The sequence below is a fragment of the Phalacrocorax carbo genome, chromosome 5 (assembly GCF_963921805.1).
Source record: "Phalacrocorax carbo chromosome 5, bPhaCar2.1, whole genome shotgun sequence".
Taxonomy (NCBI): Eukaryota; Metazoa; Chordata; class Aves; order Suliformes; family Phalacrocoracidae; genus Phalacrocorax; species Phalacrocorax carbo.
In genome coordinates, this window is record NC_087517.1 from 71,990,962 (window position 1) to 72,006,348 (window position 15,387).

Genomic DNA, 15,387 nt, shown 5'->3' on the forward strand with positions numbered 1-15,387 from the left:
TGAGGTGTGGAGGAGGCTGGGATGGGTTGAGGGGGGCAGGCCAGCGTATTGGGGTGTTGGGATGGGACATAGGGGAGCCTGAATAGGGAATGGGGCTGGGCAGGGCAATGGGGGTGCCCAGGGTGGGGGAATGGGGGTGCCAGTGCTTGGGGGGGCACGGGGACAGGAACAGGTTGGGGGGTAGCCAGGCTTGGGGGCTAGGGGCACATGGGCAAGCTGGGGAGGGGGGCACCCCAGTGACAGCCCTGTGCTCCTGCAGCAGTGACCACAGCACCATGGAGCCCCAGGGAGACCCCGATAACCCCACCCTGGACACCACCACCTTGGACACCCCGACCTCGGGCACCCCCACACCTGGCACACTGCCCCTGGCAGCGGGGGGTGATGGGAGTGACAGCCAGGGGGCAGGGGCAGCAGGGGGCATGGGGGGTGACACCACAGGGGCAGGGGACACAGGGGGTGAGGACAAGGGCACAGTGGACAAAGGGGGTGACACCAGGGGAGCAGGGGACATGGGGGGTGAGGACAAGGGCGCAGAGGACACAGGGAGTGACACCAAGGGTGCAGGGGACATGGGAGGTGACACCAAGGGTGCAGGGGACACAGGGGGTGACACCAAGGGTGCAGGGGACGTGGTGGGTGAGGACAAGGATGCAGGGGTCACAGGGGGTGACACTAAGGGTGCAGGACACGTGGGGGGTGAGGACAAGGGCGCAGGGGACATAGGGGGTGACACAAAGTTGGGGGCAGCTGAGGGCGATGCCGTGGGGGACACCGGCAGCGGTGGGGGGGCAGCAGCACCAAAGGGTGCTGGTAGCGGTGCCAAGGCTGTTGAGGCTGCAGGGGGGGATGCCAAGGGCACAGGGGGTGCCCAGGCAGAGGGTGCCGGGGGGGCGGCGGAGGGGCCGCAGGCAGCAGCTGGGCCTGGGCCAGCAGCAGCAGGCAGCACCCTGAGGCGGCAGGTGAGAGGGGGCCAGGGGGCACTGCCAGGGACGGTGGGGTGGCAGGGTGGGGACAGGGGTGGCAGTGCCCGTGCTGGCAGTCCCAGGGCAGGGTGACAGTCCCAGGGCAGGGTGACAGTGCCAGGGCAGGGTGGCAGTGCCTGTGCTGGCAGTGCCCCCCTGGCTGTGCCCGCAGGAGCCTGCCTGGCTGCAGGATGAGGAAGACGAGCTGTGGCCCGAGTTCCCCCCCTGCTCATCCCCAGGGGGGGCGACCAGCCCCACATCACCCCTGTCCCCCACGTCCCCTGTGTCCCCCATGTCCCCAGAATCTCCCACGTCCTCCACAGGTAAGGGCTGTGTTGGGTAGGGTGTGCAGGGCCCTGCGGTGGCACCAGAGTTCCCTGGGGTCGCCACTGCCCCCACGCCATGTGTCTCCCCACAAGGTCCCCTGTAGATCCCTCATGTTCCTTCTTGGGGAGGAGGACCCCCAGCCCCATACCTCTCATGGTGCCCCAGGGATGCCCCTCCTTTTGGGACCCCACCAGTGCCCAGAGGGGACGTGGGTGCCCCCTCCCACCCTGCTGACCCCTCTCTCCCTTGCAGCTGACACCACCGAGGGCTCGGAGGGCAGCAAGAGGTGAGTGTGGGCGGGGTTGGCATGGCCCCGTGGGTGCCCCACGGCTGGTCAGCCTTGGGGCTACCCCATGGCCCTGCCCCACTGTGGGCACCCATGTCCCCGTGCCGCAAGCTGGCACCCCACAGCGCTGTGTCCCCATAGGTGGCACCCCACGGGTGGCATCCCAATACCCCATCCCACAGCCCCATCCCCACAGCCCTGTGCCCATGTCTGGCAACCCTCACCTGCCCCCCATGGCTGGTGCACCCGTGTGTGTCCCTGGGTGGCACGCACTGTGGTGCCCTCGCCCCCACCCATGGGACCACCCATGTGCCCACAGGGGTACGTCAGCAGGGGGGCCGCAAGGCCAGGCACCCCCCAGGACAGTGGGGCTGAGGCCAAGACCGGAGGCTGCCTGGGGGCGGCCGCGGGCAAGTGCCCGAGCCCAGGGGCGCAGCGCCATCCTGGAGAAGTTTGGAGGGTGAGAGGGGCCTGGCCCCATGGGGAGCATGGGCGGGCTGGGGGGCCATGGGGCAGAGGGAGCATGGGGCAGTGGGGGCACTGGGGGGATGGGGGGGCAATGGGGGAGGCTGTGGAGCAGTGGGAGTATTGGGGGGCACTGGGGCACTGGGGGCATGGGAGGTATGGGGGGGTCAGTGGGGTAGCACGGCATCAGGGGGCCACGGGGCAGGGGGGCACCGTGGGGATATTGGGGGAACATGGGGGCATGGTGGGCAACAGGGGGCAGTGGGGGCCGGGACCGTGGGGTGCCCCACGGTGCCCGGCATCGCCTGCAGCGCGGCCACGGGGCCAGCCCCACACCTGAAGCGGACAGGGGGTGCTGCCACGGTGAAGGCCATGCTGCTGGAGTGGTGCCGCGCCAGGACCCGCGGCTACGAGGTGAGCACCATGGGGCGGCCGTGGGGCGGCCGTGGGGCGGCCGTGGCGCCGCCTGACCCCTGTCTATCGCGGCAGCACGTGGACGTGCAGAACTTCTCGGGGAGCTGGGGCAGCGGCCTGGCCTTCTGTGCCCTCATCCACAGCTTCTTCCCTGACGCCTTTGACTACGGCAGCCTCGAGCCCAGCGCCCGCCGGCAAAACCTGGCCCTGGCCTTCACCACTGCTGAGTGAGAGCACCCCCGGCCCCCCGCGCCCCTGCCCCGCGTGGGGGGGCCCTGGCTGACGGCAGTGTCCCTGCAGGGAGCGGGCGGGCTGCGCCCCGCTGCTGGAAGTGGACGACATGGTGCGGCTGCCGGTGCCCGATGCCAAGTGTGTCTACACCTACCTGCAGGAGCTGTACCGCTGCCTGGTGGCCAAGGGGCTGGTGAAGACCAAGAAGCGCTGAGGGGGCTCCCCAGGGCCCCCAACCATGACACCCCTGTCCCCGTCCCACATCAGTAAAGGTGCCAGTGCCGGGCTGCGGCCGCCTTGTCCCTCATGGCAGGGACGTGGGCACTAAGCGAGTGTCTGAGATGGCGCTGGGGTGGGCACAGTGCTGGAACTGCCCCACTGCCACCACAGAGCAGTCCCCCGGAGCCCCCCCATGCCAGCAAGGCATCAGGGAGCGAAAGAAGGGGTGGTAGTAGTTTTATTCACATGGGTACCGGGTGCGTGGCCCCAGGAGGCTGCCAGGGCCCCCCATGTCCCGGCTCCAGTGCCAAGGCAGGAGTGATGCCAGGGCCAGCCCCAGCTGGCACAGGGAGGGAGGCCTCGAGCTGGGGTGCCCCCGAGTGCCCAGAGCAGGGGGCTCAGGGGCTGGGGGACTCGGGGGAGTGCCTCTCAGCGTAGCGCCGGGTATGTTCATCCGCCCCACGCCAGAAAAACTCGGGCTGCTCCCGGAGCTCCCGGGCCAGATCCTGCCGCAGCACCCGCTGGGGGTCTGGGCTGTCCAGCAGCAGCAGCAGGTCCTGCAGCACTGCGAGCACCAGGGGGGTCAGGGCGGGTACCCCCTCCCCCTCGGGGACCCCCTGTCCCTTAGCCCTCCGTGCCCACGGGACCCTCCGTGCCCCCAGCCCCTCATTCCCCAGGGCCCCCCCTTGCCCCCAGGAGACCCCCACCCCGTGCCCCCATAGGCCCATCTCCCCTCCAGGGTCCCCGTGCCCCCATAATTCCCCCACGCCCCCCGTGCCCAGGGGACCCCTCGCACCCCATCCCCTCATTGCCCCGGCCCCCCGTGCCCAGGGGACCCCCCGGCCCACGCACGGGCGGCAGCCGCCCGCCCCAGCGCAGCACGTCCCCTTCCAGCGGCCGCAGGACGCGGGCTCCGCTCCAGCGCCGCGCCTCCGCCAGCTCCTCCGGGGGGCGGGGCACTGGGCGGGGCCGGCCGGGACACACCCTGCCGGGACACGCCCTCCGCCCGGACACGCCCCGTAGCGGAGGGTTGCCCGCCGGGGAAACGAAACCGACGCACGCCGCACCCCGCCACCGAGTACCGGAGACCCTCTGCCCCGGTACCGCCGTCCCCCGCACCCCGGCACCCTCCGCATCCGCGCACCGGCACCCCCGCAGCCCGGTACCGTCGCCCCCCGCACCGGCGCACCGGCGCCCGTACCCCCGGCACCCTCCGCAACCCGGTACCGGCACCCCTCGCCGCCCCTACGCCTATGCCGGTACCGCTGGGCGCTGACACCAGGACCCCCCGCGCCGGTACCGCCCCGGACCCGCACCCCTGTACCGCACCCCGGTACCCCCGCAGCCCTGCCCACCCCGGCGATCCTCCTGGCCATGGCCCCCAGTGTCCCGCGGGGCGGGGCTCCTCCAGACCACGCCTCTAGGGGCGGAGCAAGATACTGTAGCCCCGCCCCAGGCGCGGCGCTGCGGGGTGGGGGTGGGCAGGCCTGGGGTCATAGAGGTGGGTCGGAGATGAGGGGCCAGACAGGCCTTGGGTGGCCTGGGGCCTTAGAAGTTGGCAGTGAGGGGCCAGACCTGCCCCACACAGCCATGGACATGGCAGCTCTGGCAGGGTGGAGGGCCCAGAGGTGTCCCTACCCCAGGGGGAGCTGGGAGGTGGGACAAAAGCTGGGAGGGCAGCTGGCTGCCTGGAGGCATTAGGTTGGACCTTCCTACTTCTAGGGTGGGAGGGGTCCTTGGGGACTCCACCCCTCAAATCCCAAGCCTGGCACCAGGCAGACGAGATCACAGGGTTGATATAAGAGGGGCTAGAGTCTCCTGGAGCAGCCCGGGGTGCTGGAGAGGTGTGGGGGAGGGCAGGCTCTCAGATCATGCCTGTGCTCTGGGGCCAGGGGTGTACTGAGGACCTCCCTTGGCCAGTCCTGGAGGGCAGAGGGGCTCAATGGTCCCTACCCCATCCCAGGCAGCAGAGAAATGTGGTGGGAGGGACCCTGCTGGGGGTCACACCACTTGGGCCTCCCCCAAACCACTGTGGGATCGGAGAGACAAGGACAGGGAGCTTGAGCGGCAGACTGACCCTTGTCACCACAGGGGTAATACAGAGGGGGCAGTTGGGTGGCTAGAGTGCCCCACCCCACCTCCCAAAGGGTGCCTGCCCAAGGGGGCTGGTCCTCCTGCATGGGAGCAGAGTGGGATGTGGGGCTGGAAGGGGCGGGGGGGCCACATCCTGCCCCGGGCGCCTGCACCCAGCCCGCCCCTCCCGGCGGCCCCAGGCACCCCCCCAGCTGCTGGTCCAGCTGATTTACAGGAAGCCTCGGCAGCCACCAGCTGCCCTCCTTAATCTTTAACCAGACAGGGCCAGATCTGGCCAGATCCCCCCGCGCCCGGCCGGACACACAGGGACCCGACCTGCTGGGCACCCAGGTGGGCCCAGGGTGCTGCCTCCTCCTGCCCCCCAGACCCAGCTCCCCAGGGGGTGTCAGACTGTGGGGCGCCCCTGGGAAGGGGGGCACAGGGTGGGGGTACATGTAGTGTAGGGAATGGGGTTGCAGGATGTCAGGGTGGGGTGGGAGGGTGTTGGGTGCCAAGGTGGGGTGCTGGGAGCTGGGGTTGGGATGCTGGCTGCCCGTCAAGCCCTTGACCTATATTTTCCCACCAGGATGCCCACCATGACACTCTGGCTGCCCCTGGTGTGGCTGGTGGCCACAGCCATGGCCACTGTCACGCCGGTAAGTGTAGCCCAGGGACAGGGTCACCCTGTGCCCAGGTGCCTCCATGCCCACCCTCACCAGGGTCCCCATGCCCAGGTGCCCATGCCGGAGGCCTCTCCCAGCTGGATGAATCTGCTCATAGAGCACCCGATGCCGCCAGTGCCCCCCCATCCTGCCCCAGGCCCACCAGAGGATGTGGAGGCACCCATCCTGCCGGTGACCACCCCCTGGGCCCACCTCGAGGAGCTGCCCAGCTTGGACACCCCCCTGAAGGCCACAGATCCCCCCAACCCTGAGAAGCCTCAGGGAGTACCTGAGGAGCCAGGCAGCATGGCTAACGGGAGCACGGCAGCACCCACCCCTGGCACCACCTCAGGGCCCCCCAGCACCACGGGCACCAGCGCCCCACCGTGCCCTGGGGACGAGGAGCCTGCTGAGGACTGCGGGGTGCCCACGGGCGAGCAGCGGCTGGCCGTGGCCGAGGCGCTGGGCACCTTTGCCCTCCGCTTCTACCAGCACCTGGCAGAGGCTGCCCAGCCCGAGGCCAACCTGCTCTTCTCCCCCATCAACGTGGCCATGGGGCTCTCGCACCTCCTGCTGGGTGAGAGGCTGCTGGCGGGCACTGCCGTGGGTTCTGAAGTGGGTTCTGCTGCGGGATCCGCCACGGGCATCGCTGTGGGTTCCTCTGTGGGTTCTGCCATGGGCTTTGCTGTGGGCATCACTGCGGGCATTACTGTGGGCTCTGCCGTGGGCATCGCTATGGGCTCTGCCATGGGTGACACTGTGGGCTCTGCTGTGGTCACCACCTGTGGCCCCACGGCTGTCCCAGCCCAGAACAGCGGGCGCACCTGCGGGCGCCTCGCCGAGCTTTCCCTGTGCCCACAGGTGCCCGTGGCGAGACCCGTGAGCGCCTGGGCACCATCCTGGCGTACCCACCGGAGCTGAGCTGCGTGCACAGCGCCCTGCGGCAGCTTGCCAGCGCGCCCGGACTCTTCTCTGCCACACAGATCTTCCACCACCCAGGTGAGGTGGGCGGCCAGGTGCTGGTGGGCTGCCGATGCCAGGCAGGCATGGGGCTGACTCTGGTGTGCCACCGGGCAGAGCTGCACCTCCGGCCCCGCTTCCTCAATGAGTCGTGGCACTTCTACGGCGCCCGCCCACAGGCACTGAGCGGCAACGAGAGCCTGGACCTGCTGCGCATCAACGAGTGGGTGCGCGGGGCGAGCCAGGGGCTCCTGCCCAGCCTCCTGCCTGTGCTGCCCCCCCAGCCCCACCTGCTGCTGCTCAGCGCTGTCCACCTCCAGGGTATGGCCCCGCGGACCCCGGGTCTGTCCCGGGGGTTGGTTCAGGGATCTGCCCTGGGACCTGCCACGGGAATCTCTCCTGGAGATCTTGTCCAGGATCTGCCCTGGCATCTACCCTGGGCTCTGGTCCAGGGATTGGCTCCGGGATCTGCCCTGGGCTCGACCTGGGGGTTGGCTTAAGGGCAGCGGCTCAGGGATCTGCCCTTGAGCTTGGCCCTGAGATCTGCCCAGGGTCCTCCCAGGACATGGCGTGGGGCCGAGCCCAAGGGTGCCCTGCGTGGCAGCCGCCCCGTGCCCCCCGTCCCCGCAGCCCCGCTGCCGTGTCTCCACAGCCGCCTGGCGCACACCGCTGGAGGCCAAGCAGACGCTGCTGCTGCCCTTCCTGCGCCCCGGGCGCCCATCCCGCCTGGTGCCCACCATGACCAGCAAGAAGTACCCGGTGGCCTCCTTCACCGACTCCCGCCTGCAGGTCCAGGTACCCCCCGCCGGCACCATGACGTCGCTGCACAGCACCGAGGAGGTGCTGGGCGGCGACATCACCCCCGAGGAACTCGGGAAGGATGCCAGGCTGTGACCTCATTGCGGTGGCACTGAGGGGGTGCCAGGCTGTGATGTCACTCCCTGGCATTTGATGGGGTACCAGGCTGTGATGTCACTCCCCTGGCACTGAGGGGGTGCTGGGCTGTGGTGTCACTGCAGCAGCAGAGGGCATTGCCAGGCTGTGAGGTCACTGCAGTGGCACTGGGGGAGTGCTGGGCTGTGGTGTAACTGCGGGCTGGGTCCGTCCCACAGGTGGGGCGGCTGGAGCTGAGCGGGGGACTGAGCCTGGTGTTGCTGGTGCCGCGGGGACCCCCGGAGGCACTGGAGACCCTGGAGCGGGAGCTGGACCCCCCCACATTCCTGGGGCTGCTTCGGCGGGCGGCACACACCCCCCCCCAGGCCACCGCCCTGGCCCTGCCCCGCCTGCGCCTTGACCTTGCCATGGATGTGGTGGCCCTGGTCCACGACATGGGTAAGGCCATTGACCCCACTCCTCCGCCCCCGGGGCCTGCCCGTGCTGTCACTTCTTGGGCTGGGTGGGCTAGGGGTGATGTCACTTCCTGCGCAGGAGGTGATGTGCAATGACGTCACCCCCTGCAGGATGTCACTGGTCCCTATGCAGGTCCCTTCCCCAGGGGCCCCAATGGCCCCGGAGTTCCCCAGTATCCCTGCACCTTCGGCGTCCCCTGGGTCCCTGGTATCCCCCATGTCCCCAGTGCCCCGATGCGCCCCACTGCCCCCATGCCCCCAGTGCCCATAATGTCCCCCTTGTCCCCAGTGGTGTCCCCATATCACCCGTGTCCCCAGCGTCCCCCATCTCCCTGCTGTCCCCCACACCCCTTAGTGCCCCTGGTGCCCCCATCGCCCCCTCGCCCCAGTGACCCTGGTGTGCCCCTACCGTCCCCCACATCCCCAAGACCCCTCAGTGCCCCCCATGTCCCTAGTGCCCCCTCTGCACCCATATCCCCACTGTCCCCGGTGTCCCTCCCCGGCGTCCCCGTGTCCCCGCGGCGCTGACGCTGAGGGCGGGTGCCGCAGACTACGGGCTGTTCCTGGACGCGGAGCTGTGCGGGCTGGCGCGGGGCCCAGCGGTGACGGTGGACACGGCGCGACACCGGGCGGTGCTGGCGCTGGACGAGGCCGGCGTGGAGGCAGCAGGCGCCATGGCCACCTCGGTGGCCCGCAGGGCCCTGCTGCTGGAGGCCCTGCGCCCCTTCCTCTTCGTCCTCTGGCACGATGCGGATGCCGTACCCCTCTTCATGGGCCGCCTTAGCGACCCTCAGCCCTGACCCCTGCCCACCTCCTGCCCTCCCTCCTCTCAGCCCTCCCTCCCTCCCTGCTTCCTCCTCTTGCTCCATCCCTCCTTCCTTCCCTCCCTTGTCCCTACTTCCTCCTTCCTTCCCTCCTCCTCTCCCTCCACCCCTCCTTCTTTTCCCTCCCTCCCTCATCCCTCCCTCCTTACCCCTTCCCTCTTTCCTTCCAACCACCCTCCATCCTTCCCTCTCTTTTTTCCCTCCTTCCAGCCCTCCTCCCCTCCCTCCTTTCATCCTCCCTCCCTCCAGTTCTCCCCCTCTTCCCCCTCCCCACTCCTCCCTCCCCCACCTCCTCGCTCCTCCCTCCCCCATCTGCCCCCCTTTCCGTCCCCCATCTCCCCACCCTTCACAACCTCCCCAGCCCCACAGGGCAGCACGGGGTCCCTGCCCCCCCACTTCACCCCGTGCCTCAGTTTCCCCAACAGCTCGGGGCCTGAGGCCCCAATAAATGCACTGACCACTGCGCAGCTCCTGCCTGTGGGGAGGGGGAGGGATGGACGGGTGCAGGGGGGCAAGTTGGGGGCTATCAGGGACGCCTCCATCCACGCCAGGGTGTCTGCAGGGGCCCCGGCTGCATGCCAGGCATCACCCCAGGGTGCCAGGGCTGAGCTAGGGGAGGTGGCAGCACCAGGGGCAGGTGACACCCAGCACCTTCCTAAAAAAAAAAGCCTTTATTGCCCTAGAAAAGCCCCCACAGCCCCTGCGTGCTGGTGACGGGCACCAAGTCCCCCCAGGGGGCACTGGCTGGCCCAGGCGCCCACAGGGCACTGGGGAAGGCATGAAGGTGGGGGGCACCCACTGCCAGCACCCCGGTGCTAACCGGGGCAGGGGTCCTGCTGGCTGGGGGTGCCCCCTCCATGTCCCTCAGTCCCAGCCGTTCTCCTTCACCATGTGTGACATCTCGATGATGAACTTCCCCTCCTTGTACTTCTGGCTGCTCTCGAAGGCCTGCTCCTGGGGGAGATGGCATGAGACCCCCCATGCCCCAATGGGGTGCCCAGGCAGTGGGGTTGGGGTGCCTGGTGTGCTGCGTTCACCATGGCTTTGGGATGCCCAGGGTGGTACCCACGGCAATGGTTTGGGGTGCCCAGGGTGGTGCCCTCGTTAGGGGTTTGGGGTGGCCAGACCAGGGATTTGGGGTGCCCAGGGCAGTGCCCACGGGGTGGACTCAGGGTGGTGCCCACGGTGAGGGTCGGGATGCCCAGGGCAGTGCCCGCAGCAGGGTGGGGGTGCAGGGCGCAGGGGCACTCACGTATTTCCAGCCCAGGGTGGTCTTGCAGCTCTGGCAGAAGATGTCGGCCACCGAGTGCAGCCCCGTCAGCAGCAGCCGCTGCTCCGCCGGGCCACAGCCCACGTTAACCCTGCGCCCAGAGAGCACCGTGTGTGCCACCGCCGGGCACCGGCCAGCATGGCCCAGCATGGCGCAGCCCGGCACCGCCAGGACAGCAGCCCCGGGTGACTCCCCAGTGCCCGCAGCCGGGGATCCCCGACAGCACCCCCCACACATGGCCGCCGTCCCCGGGGCGCCTGGTGGTACTCACACGGAGTTGAACAGGTAGGCACGGCCATGGCTGCCCTGGAAGGACTGTGGGGACACGGCACCAGTCACCGGCTGGGCCCCGCGTCCCCTGGGCCACCCATGTCCCCCCGCGCCACTGCATCACCACCATGCAACACCCCAGCCCAGGGACACCGTGGGGGGACACTTGCCAACCCGGGGACACTGAGAGGGAGACGGTCACCTCCATGGGAGCACCACAGGGGACACCCACCATCCCCGGGACACCCGCCATCCCCAGGACACCATGGGTGGGACACTGGGGCAACGCTTACCACCGTGGGGGCACCATGGGGAACATCCCCACCTCGAGGGCAATGTGGAGGGAACGCTCACCACCCTGGAGACACCATGGCGGGGGGACACCTGCACGCCAGAGGCACCACGGCAGGGATGCCCGCCGTCCCAGTGCCACCACAGAAGCTCACCACCCTGGGACATCATGGCAGGGAGATCTCGCTGTCCCAGGGCCACCCTGGGAGGGGGGCCACTGCCCTGGGGACACCTTGGGAGCATCTCCCTGTCCCAGGTCTACCCCGGGGCCACCGCAGAGGGGACGCTGCCTGTCCCAGCCCCCGTGGGGGGCAGCTCTCGGCCCGGGGAGCGGCGCGGGGGCACCTTGGAGATGAGCTCCTCGTGCCTGGCCAGGTGGGCCCGGCAGTGGACGCAGCTGTAGGTGCGGTGGGAGCGGGGCAGGTAGCTGTGGAAGGTCCGGGGGGGCAGGCGGGCGGCGGGGGGGAGGCGGCGCCGGGGGGGAGGCATGGCGGGCGGCAGGGCCCCGGGGGGGCGCGGGGGGGCGGGGGGCACCGTGCACCCCCCGCAGAGCCGCTCGCAGGGGAAGCAGCGCAGCAGAGTGCCGAGAGCCGTCGTTCCTCCTGCGCCGAGGTCGGGGGGGCACTGCTGCCCCGGGCCCCCCCAGGTAAGAAGGAGGCGGAAAAGGGGGGCAGCCTGCAGAAGGGTAAAGGGAGGCAGTGAGGGGGAGTGGCACTGCCTGGGGACCCCCGCCCCAATACCCCCAGCCCTCAGCCCGCCCCCCCCGACCCGCTGCCCGCTGAGACCTGGCCAGCTCATGGCAGGAGTGAGGGGCAGTGTGGCACCACCCCGTCCCTGCTGTCCCCAGGGAGACCCGGGGGACCCTAAGAGAAACTGGGGGCATAGGGGGCCCGAGGGTCTGGGGAGGACGGAGGTCCTAGGCAGGGTCCGGGGCTCCTCCAAACAGGATCTGTGGGTGCCGGGGGGAGTGGGGGTCCGAGGGGGACAAAGGGGGTCCCGGGAGGGATATTGGGGGTCCCGGGAGGGATATTGGGAGTCCCAGGAGGACAACAGGGGTCCCGGGACGGGATACTGGGGGTCCCGGGACGGGAGGATGGGGGTCCCGGGGGAGAGTGGGGGTCCGAGGGGGGACAATGGAGGTCCTGGGACGGAAGGCTGGGTGTCCCAGCGGGACGCCGCGGTGCCGGGGACGACGACGACGGAGGGTGGGTGGGGGTGTTGGGTGCCGGGACGGGAGGACGGGGTGCCGGGGGCCACGCCACGGTGCCGGGGCGCTGCCCGGGGTCCCCGGGAGCCGCTCACCGCCTGCCGCTGTCCCGCTGCCGCTACCGCCGCTGCCGCTGTCCCCGGGGCGGGCGCCGGGCGGGGGCACCGGGCGGCCGCGGGGGGGGCCCTGCGTGCCCGGGGACTGCATCACGGCACCGTGACTCATCCCGCGCCGCCGCGACGTCACCGCCCGGCACCTCCGACGTCAGCCCGGCCGCCGGCGATGCGCTGCGGGCGCCGGCGCCCCTCGGCACCCCCGTGTCCCCCGTGTCGCCAGCCCTCCCCGCCCCGCCAGTCACCCCGGGGCACATGCAGATGAGATGTAAATCAGGCGGGCGTAGGGCCCCCCCCGCGTGCTAATGAGATGCAAACGAGATGCAAACGAGGCCGGGACCCCCGCCGGCGGATCGGGGGACACAGCCTAATGAGTTGTGAAGGAGGCGAGGGGATGCGGCGCGGGGCCCGGGGCGGTATGCAGATGAGATGCAAATGAGCCACGGGGAGGATCGGCCGGCCCGGACCCCGCCCTCCCGTGAGTCATCACACCGCGCCGGCGGCGCCGCGCAGCTGCCATGGCAACGCCGCCGCAGCTCCCCCCGCTCAACACGCCGGGCGCGTTTCTCTGACCTCACTTCCGGCGCAGCCTCGCTGGGCGGAAGCGCGGCGGCCCTGGTAGGCGGGTGAGGGCGAGGGCCATAGGTGGGTACCATGGCAACGGCCTAAGGGCGGGGGGCGACACCCGGACACCGGGCCGGGGGAGGGGCGGCGGCAGGGGCGGCTCGGGGCGGGGGGCAGCGGGCAGCGCGCGCCGGGCCCGGCGGCGCGTCATGGCGGACGATGGCGGCGAGGAGAAGAAGCAGGTGGCCAAGTTCGAGCTGGAGCGGGAGACGGAGCTGCGCTTCGAGGTGGAGGCCTCGCAGACGGTGCAGCTGGAGCTGCTCACCGGCATGGCCGAGGTCTTCGGCACCGAGCTCACCCGCAACAAGAAGTTCACCTTCGACGCCGGTGCCAAGGTGGCCGTCTTCACCTGGCATGGCTGCACCGTCCAGCTGAGCGGCCGCACCGAGGTGGCCTACATCTCCAAGGACACCCCCATGCTGCTCTACCTCAACACCCACACGGCCCTGGAGCAGATGCGGCGGCAGGCGGAGCGGGAGGACGAGCGGGGGCCCCGCGTCATGGTGGTGGGACCCACCGACGTGGGTAAGTCGACGGTGTGCCGTCTGCTGCTGAACTACGCCGTGCGCCTGGGGCGCCGACCCACCTTCGTGGAGCTGGACGTGGGCCAGGGCTCCGTCTCCATCCCCGGCACCATGGGCGCTCTCTACATTGAGCGGCCAGCTGATGTGGAGGAGGGCTTCTCACTCCAGGCCCCGCTCGTCTACCACTTCGGCTCCACCACTCCTGGCACCAATATCAAGCTCTACAACAAGGTGAGCGTGGGGAGCCCCTCGGTGGCCTCGCCCCGGGACAAGTTTGAGCACTGTTCCCGGTCCTGGGTGCTGCGGCTTAACAGCGATATAGGGAGGGCCAAGGGGGTGAGGGCAGAGGTGCAGCAGAGATGGTGGCCGGGCTGGAGGAGCCTCCTGAGGAGGGAAGAAGCTCTTCAGCCCAGAGAGGAGGAGCTGAGGAATCATGACCGAGCTTTTCACAGCCCCCCACACCAGACCCTTGGTGGGCTGTGAGTTGCGGCTGGCCAGGGCACAGCTGGAGCTGCAGGTCACAGTGAGCTGGCTCAGCCAGTGGGGCTCACTGGGTGAGAGGGGAGCGGAGTGTGGCTGTGGGCACGGTCTGATGGCTCTTGCACGGGGCCGGCGTTAGCCAGTGCCTGGTGGCTGTCAGTGCAGTCTCCCTCCACTGCAGGGACCCTCCCTGCCTGCTGCCCACAGCCTGGCTCCCTGTTCATGGAAACCCAGGTGGAAAGAAGCCAGAGAAAAACCTGAAGACACCAGAAAGCTGACCTGAGTCCCCAGGGTCCTCCTGCCACTGCTGTTTGGTGACAGAGGTCCCTGCTTGGCTGAAGGCCACCGCATCTCTGTGCTGCCCTTGTCCTGGCAGCCCTCAGGACAGAAAAGTGGCTCTCCTGCTGTAGCCGAGCACCCTTAAGCACTTGTAACGTGTTTTAGGAATGGCTTCAGTGTCCTGCATGGCAAATCACCCCTTTGCGGCTATCAGCTGAGGGTGGGGAAGGAAGGATTTTGTGTCGGGTGGCTGCCCAGGAGCCAGGCATTGTGCCTACACCTTAGCAGTAAATAACTGAGTGTGGCAGGAACCGTTTGGAGGATTGCTGTCCCCTGGGGAGCGGGAGAGGGCCTGGCACACTGGCCTCCTGCCCTTCTGATGCCCTTCAGGGACTGCCCACTTGCTCCTCACCCTGTCGGAGCCAGCATGGTCCCACTGCGGGAATCGAGGCTTTGGGGGCAGCGAAGGAGGGGACACTGTGTGGGAGAGCGCCGTCTGGGGGCATGGGTGCCCCCGAATGGCCGCTCTGTCCTGATGCCTCCTCCCGGTCTCCCCTGCAGATCACATCCCGCCTGGCCGACGTCTTCAACCAGCGCTGCGAAGTGAACCGCCGAGCCTCAGTGAGTGGCTGTGTCATCAACACCTGCGGCTGGGTGAAGGGCTCGGGCTACCAGGCGCTGGTGCACGCTGCCTCCGCCTTCGAGGTGGATGTGGTGGTGGTGCTGGACCAGGAGCGGCTCTACAACGAGCTGAAGAGGGACCTGCCCCACTTTGTGCGCACTGTCCTGCTGCCCAAGTCCGGCGGCGTGGTGGAGCGCTCCAAGGACTTCCGGCGGGAGTGCCGAGATGATCGCATCCGGGAGTACTTCTACGGCTTCCGGGGCTGCTTCTACCCTCACGCTTTCGATGTCAAGTTCTCCGACGTCAAGATCTACAAGGTGGGGGCTCCCACCATCCCGGACTCCTGCCTGCCCCTGGGCATGTCGCAGGAGGACAACCAGCTGAAGCTGGTGCCGGTGACACCGGGGCGGGACATGGTGCACCACCTCCTGAGTGTCAGCACCGCCGACAGCCCCGACGACAACATCTCGGAGACCAGCGTGGCTGGCTTCATCGTCGTCACTGGCGTGGACCTGGAGCGCCAGGTCTTCACTGTCCTGTCGCCCGCCCCGCGGCCCCTGCCCAAGAACTTCCTCCTCATCATGGACATCCGCTTCATGGACCTCAAGTAGGGGAGGTTGGGGCTCCCCATCCCCCCCCATCCCGCGTCCCCTGCTTTTGCCGTTTGCCCCCCTCCCCTCACCCGCGAGCGCGGCAGGACCTTCCAGCTGGCGCCCGCTCTTCCGTTTTATACGTTTTGTAACGTTTATTATTAAATCTCAAAGCCTTTTGCTCGTGGGCGAGTGTCCGGGATCTGGGCGGGGCGGGATGCGGGGGTGCGGGTACTGGCTCCCCCTCCTCTTCCTGTGGTCCGTTCCGCGCATGCGTCCTGCCGTGTCGAACAGCCGTCTGCGGCCCTGCCCCACCATGACGCATGCGCGCTCTCCCTCCCG

At 69.3% G+C, this 15,387-nt stretch overlaps 4 protein-coding genes across 8 annotated transcripts; 3 read left to right on the top strand and 1 right to left on the bottom strand.

The window, feature by feature from the left end:
• Positions 1-480: 480 nt before the first annotated feature.
• SMTNL1 (smoothelin like 1) lies at positions 481-3,073 on the top strand. The gene is made up of 7 exons (XM_064453203.1): positions 481-962; positions 1,138-1,288; positions 1,545-1,578; positions 1,898-2,038; positions 2,355-2,457; positions 2,533-2,684; positions 2,758-3,073. Exons 1-7 carry the CDS (start codon positions 513-515, stop codon positions 2,900-2,902), a joined length of 1,176 nt encoding a protein of 391 aa, XP_064309273.1. The 5' UTR covers positions 481-512; the 3' UTR covers positions 2,903-3,073.
• Positions 3,074-3,914: 841 nt separating this feature from the next.
• SERPING1 (serpin family G member 1) lies at positions 3,915-9,238 on the top strand. Of its 4 annotated transcripts, none has more exons than XM_064453198.1 (9): positions 3,937-4,007; positions 5,260-5,331; positions 5,567-5,636; positions 5,715-6,219; positions 6,504-6,641; positions 6,720-6,923; positions 7,255-7,397; positions 7,715-7,934; positions 8,501-9,238. In XM_064453198.1, exons 3-9 carry the CDS (start codon positions 5,568-5,570, stop codon positions 8,749-8,751), a joined length of 1,530 nt encoding a protein of 509 aa, XP_064309268.1. In that variant the 5' UTR covers positions 3,937-4,007; positions 5,260-5,331; position 5,567; the 3' UTR covers positions 8,752-9,238. The 4 variants fall into 4 exon arrangements, with proteins under 4 accessions (XP_064309270.1, XP_064309268.1, XP_064309269.1 ...); XM_064453199.1 differs by having other exon boundaries at positions 3,949-4,069; XM_064453200.1 differs by lacking the exon at positions 5,260-5,331 and having other exon boundaries at positions 3,915-4,007.
• Positions 9,239-9,433: 195 nt separating this feature from the next.
• YPEL4 (yippee like 4) lies at positions 9,434-12,265 on the bottom strand. Of its 2 annotated transcripts, XM_064453204.1 has the most exons (5): positions 11,909-12,201; positions 10,952-11,281; positions 10,317-10,360; positions 10,028-10,136; positions 9,434-9,729 (listed from the first exon to the last, which is right to left on the bottom strand). In XM_064453204.1, the coding sequence occupies exons 2-5, from the start codon at positions 11,093-11,095 to the stop codon at positions 9,640-9,642; spliced, it is 387 nt and encodes a 128-aa protein (XP_064309274.1). In that variant the 5' UTR covers positions 11,096-11,281; positions 11,909-12,201; the 3' UTR covers positions 9,434-9,639. The 2 variants fall into 2 exon arrangements, with proteins under 2 accessions (XP_064309274.1, XP_064309275.1); XM_064453205.1 differs by lacking the exon at positions 10,952-11,281 and having other exon boundaries at positions 10,028-10,360; positions 11,909-12,265.
• Positions 12,266-12,359: 94 nt separating this feature from the next.
• On the top strand, positions 12,360-15,224 carry CLP1 (cleavage factor polyribonucleotide kinase subunit 1). Its single transcript, XM_064453202.1, has 2 exons — positions 12,360-13,305; positions 14,395-15,224. The coding sequence occupies exons 1-2, from the start codon at positions 12,700-12,702 to the stop codon at positions 15,064-15,066; spliced, it is 1,278 nt and encodes a 425-aa protein (XP_064309272.1). The 5' UTR covers positions 12,360-12,699; the 3' UTR covers positions 15,067-15,224.
• Positions 15,225-15,387: the final 163 nt, after the last annotated feature.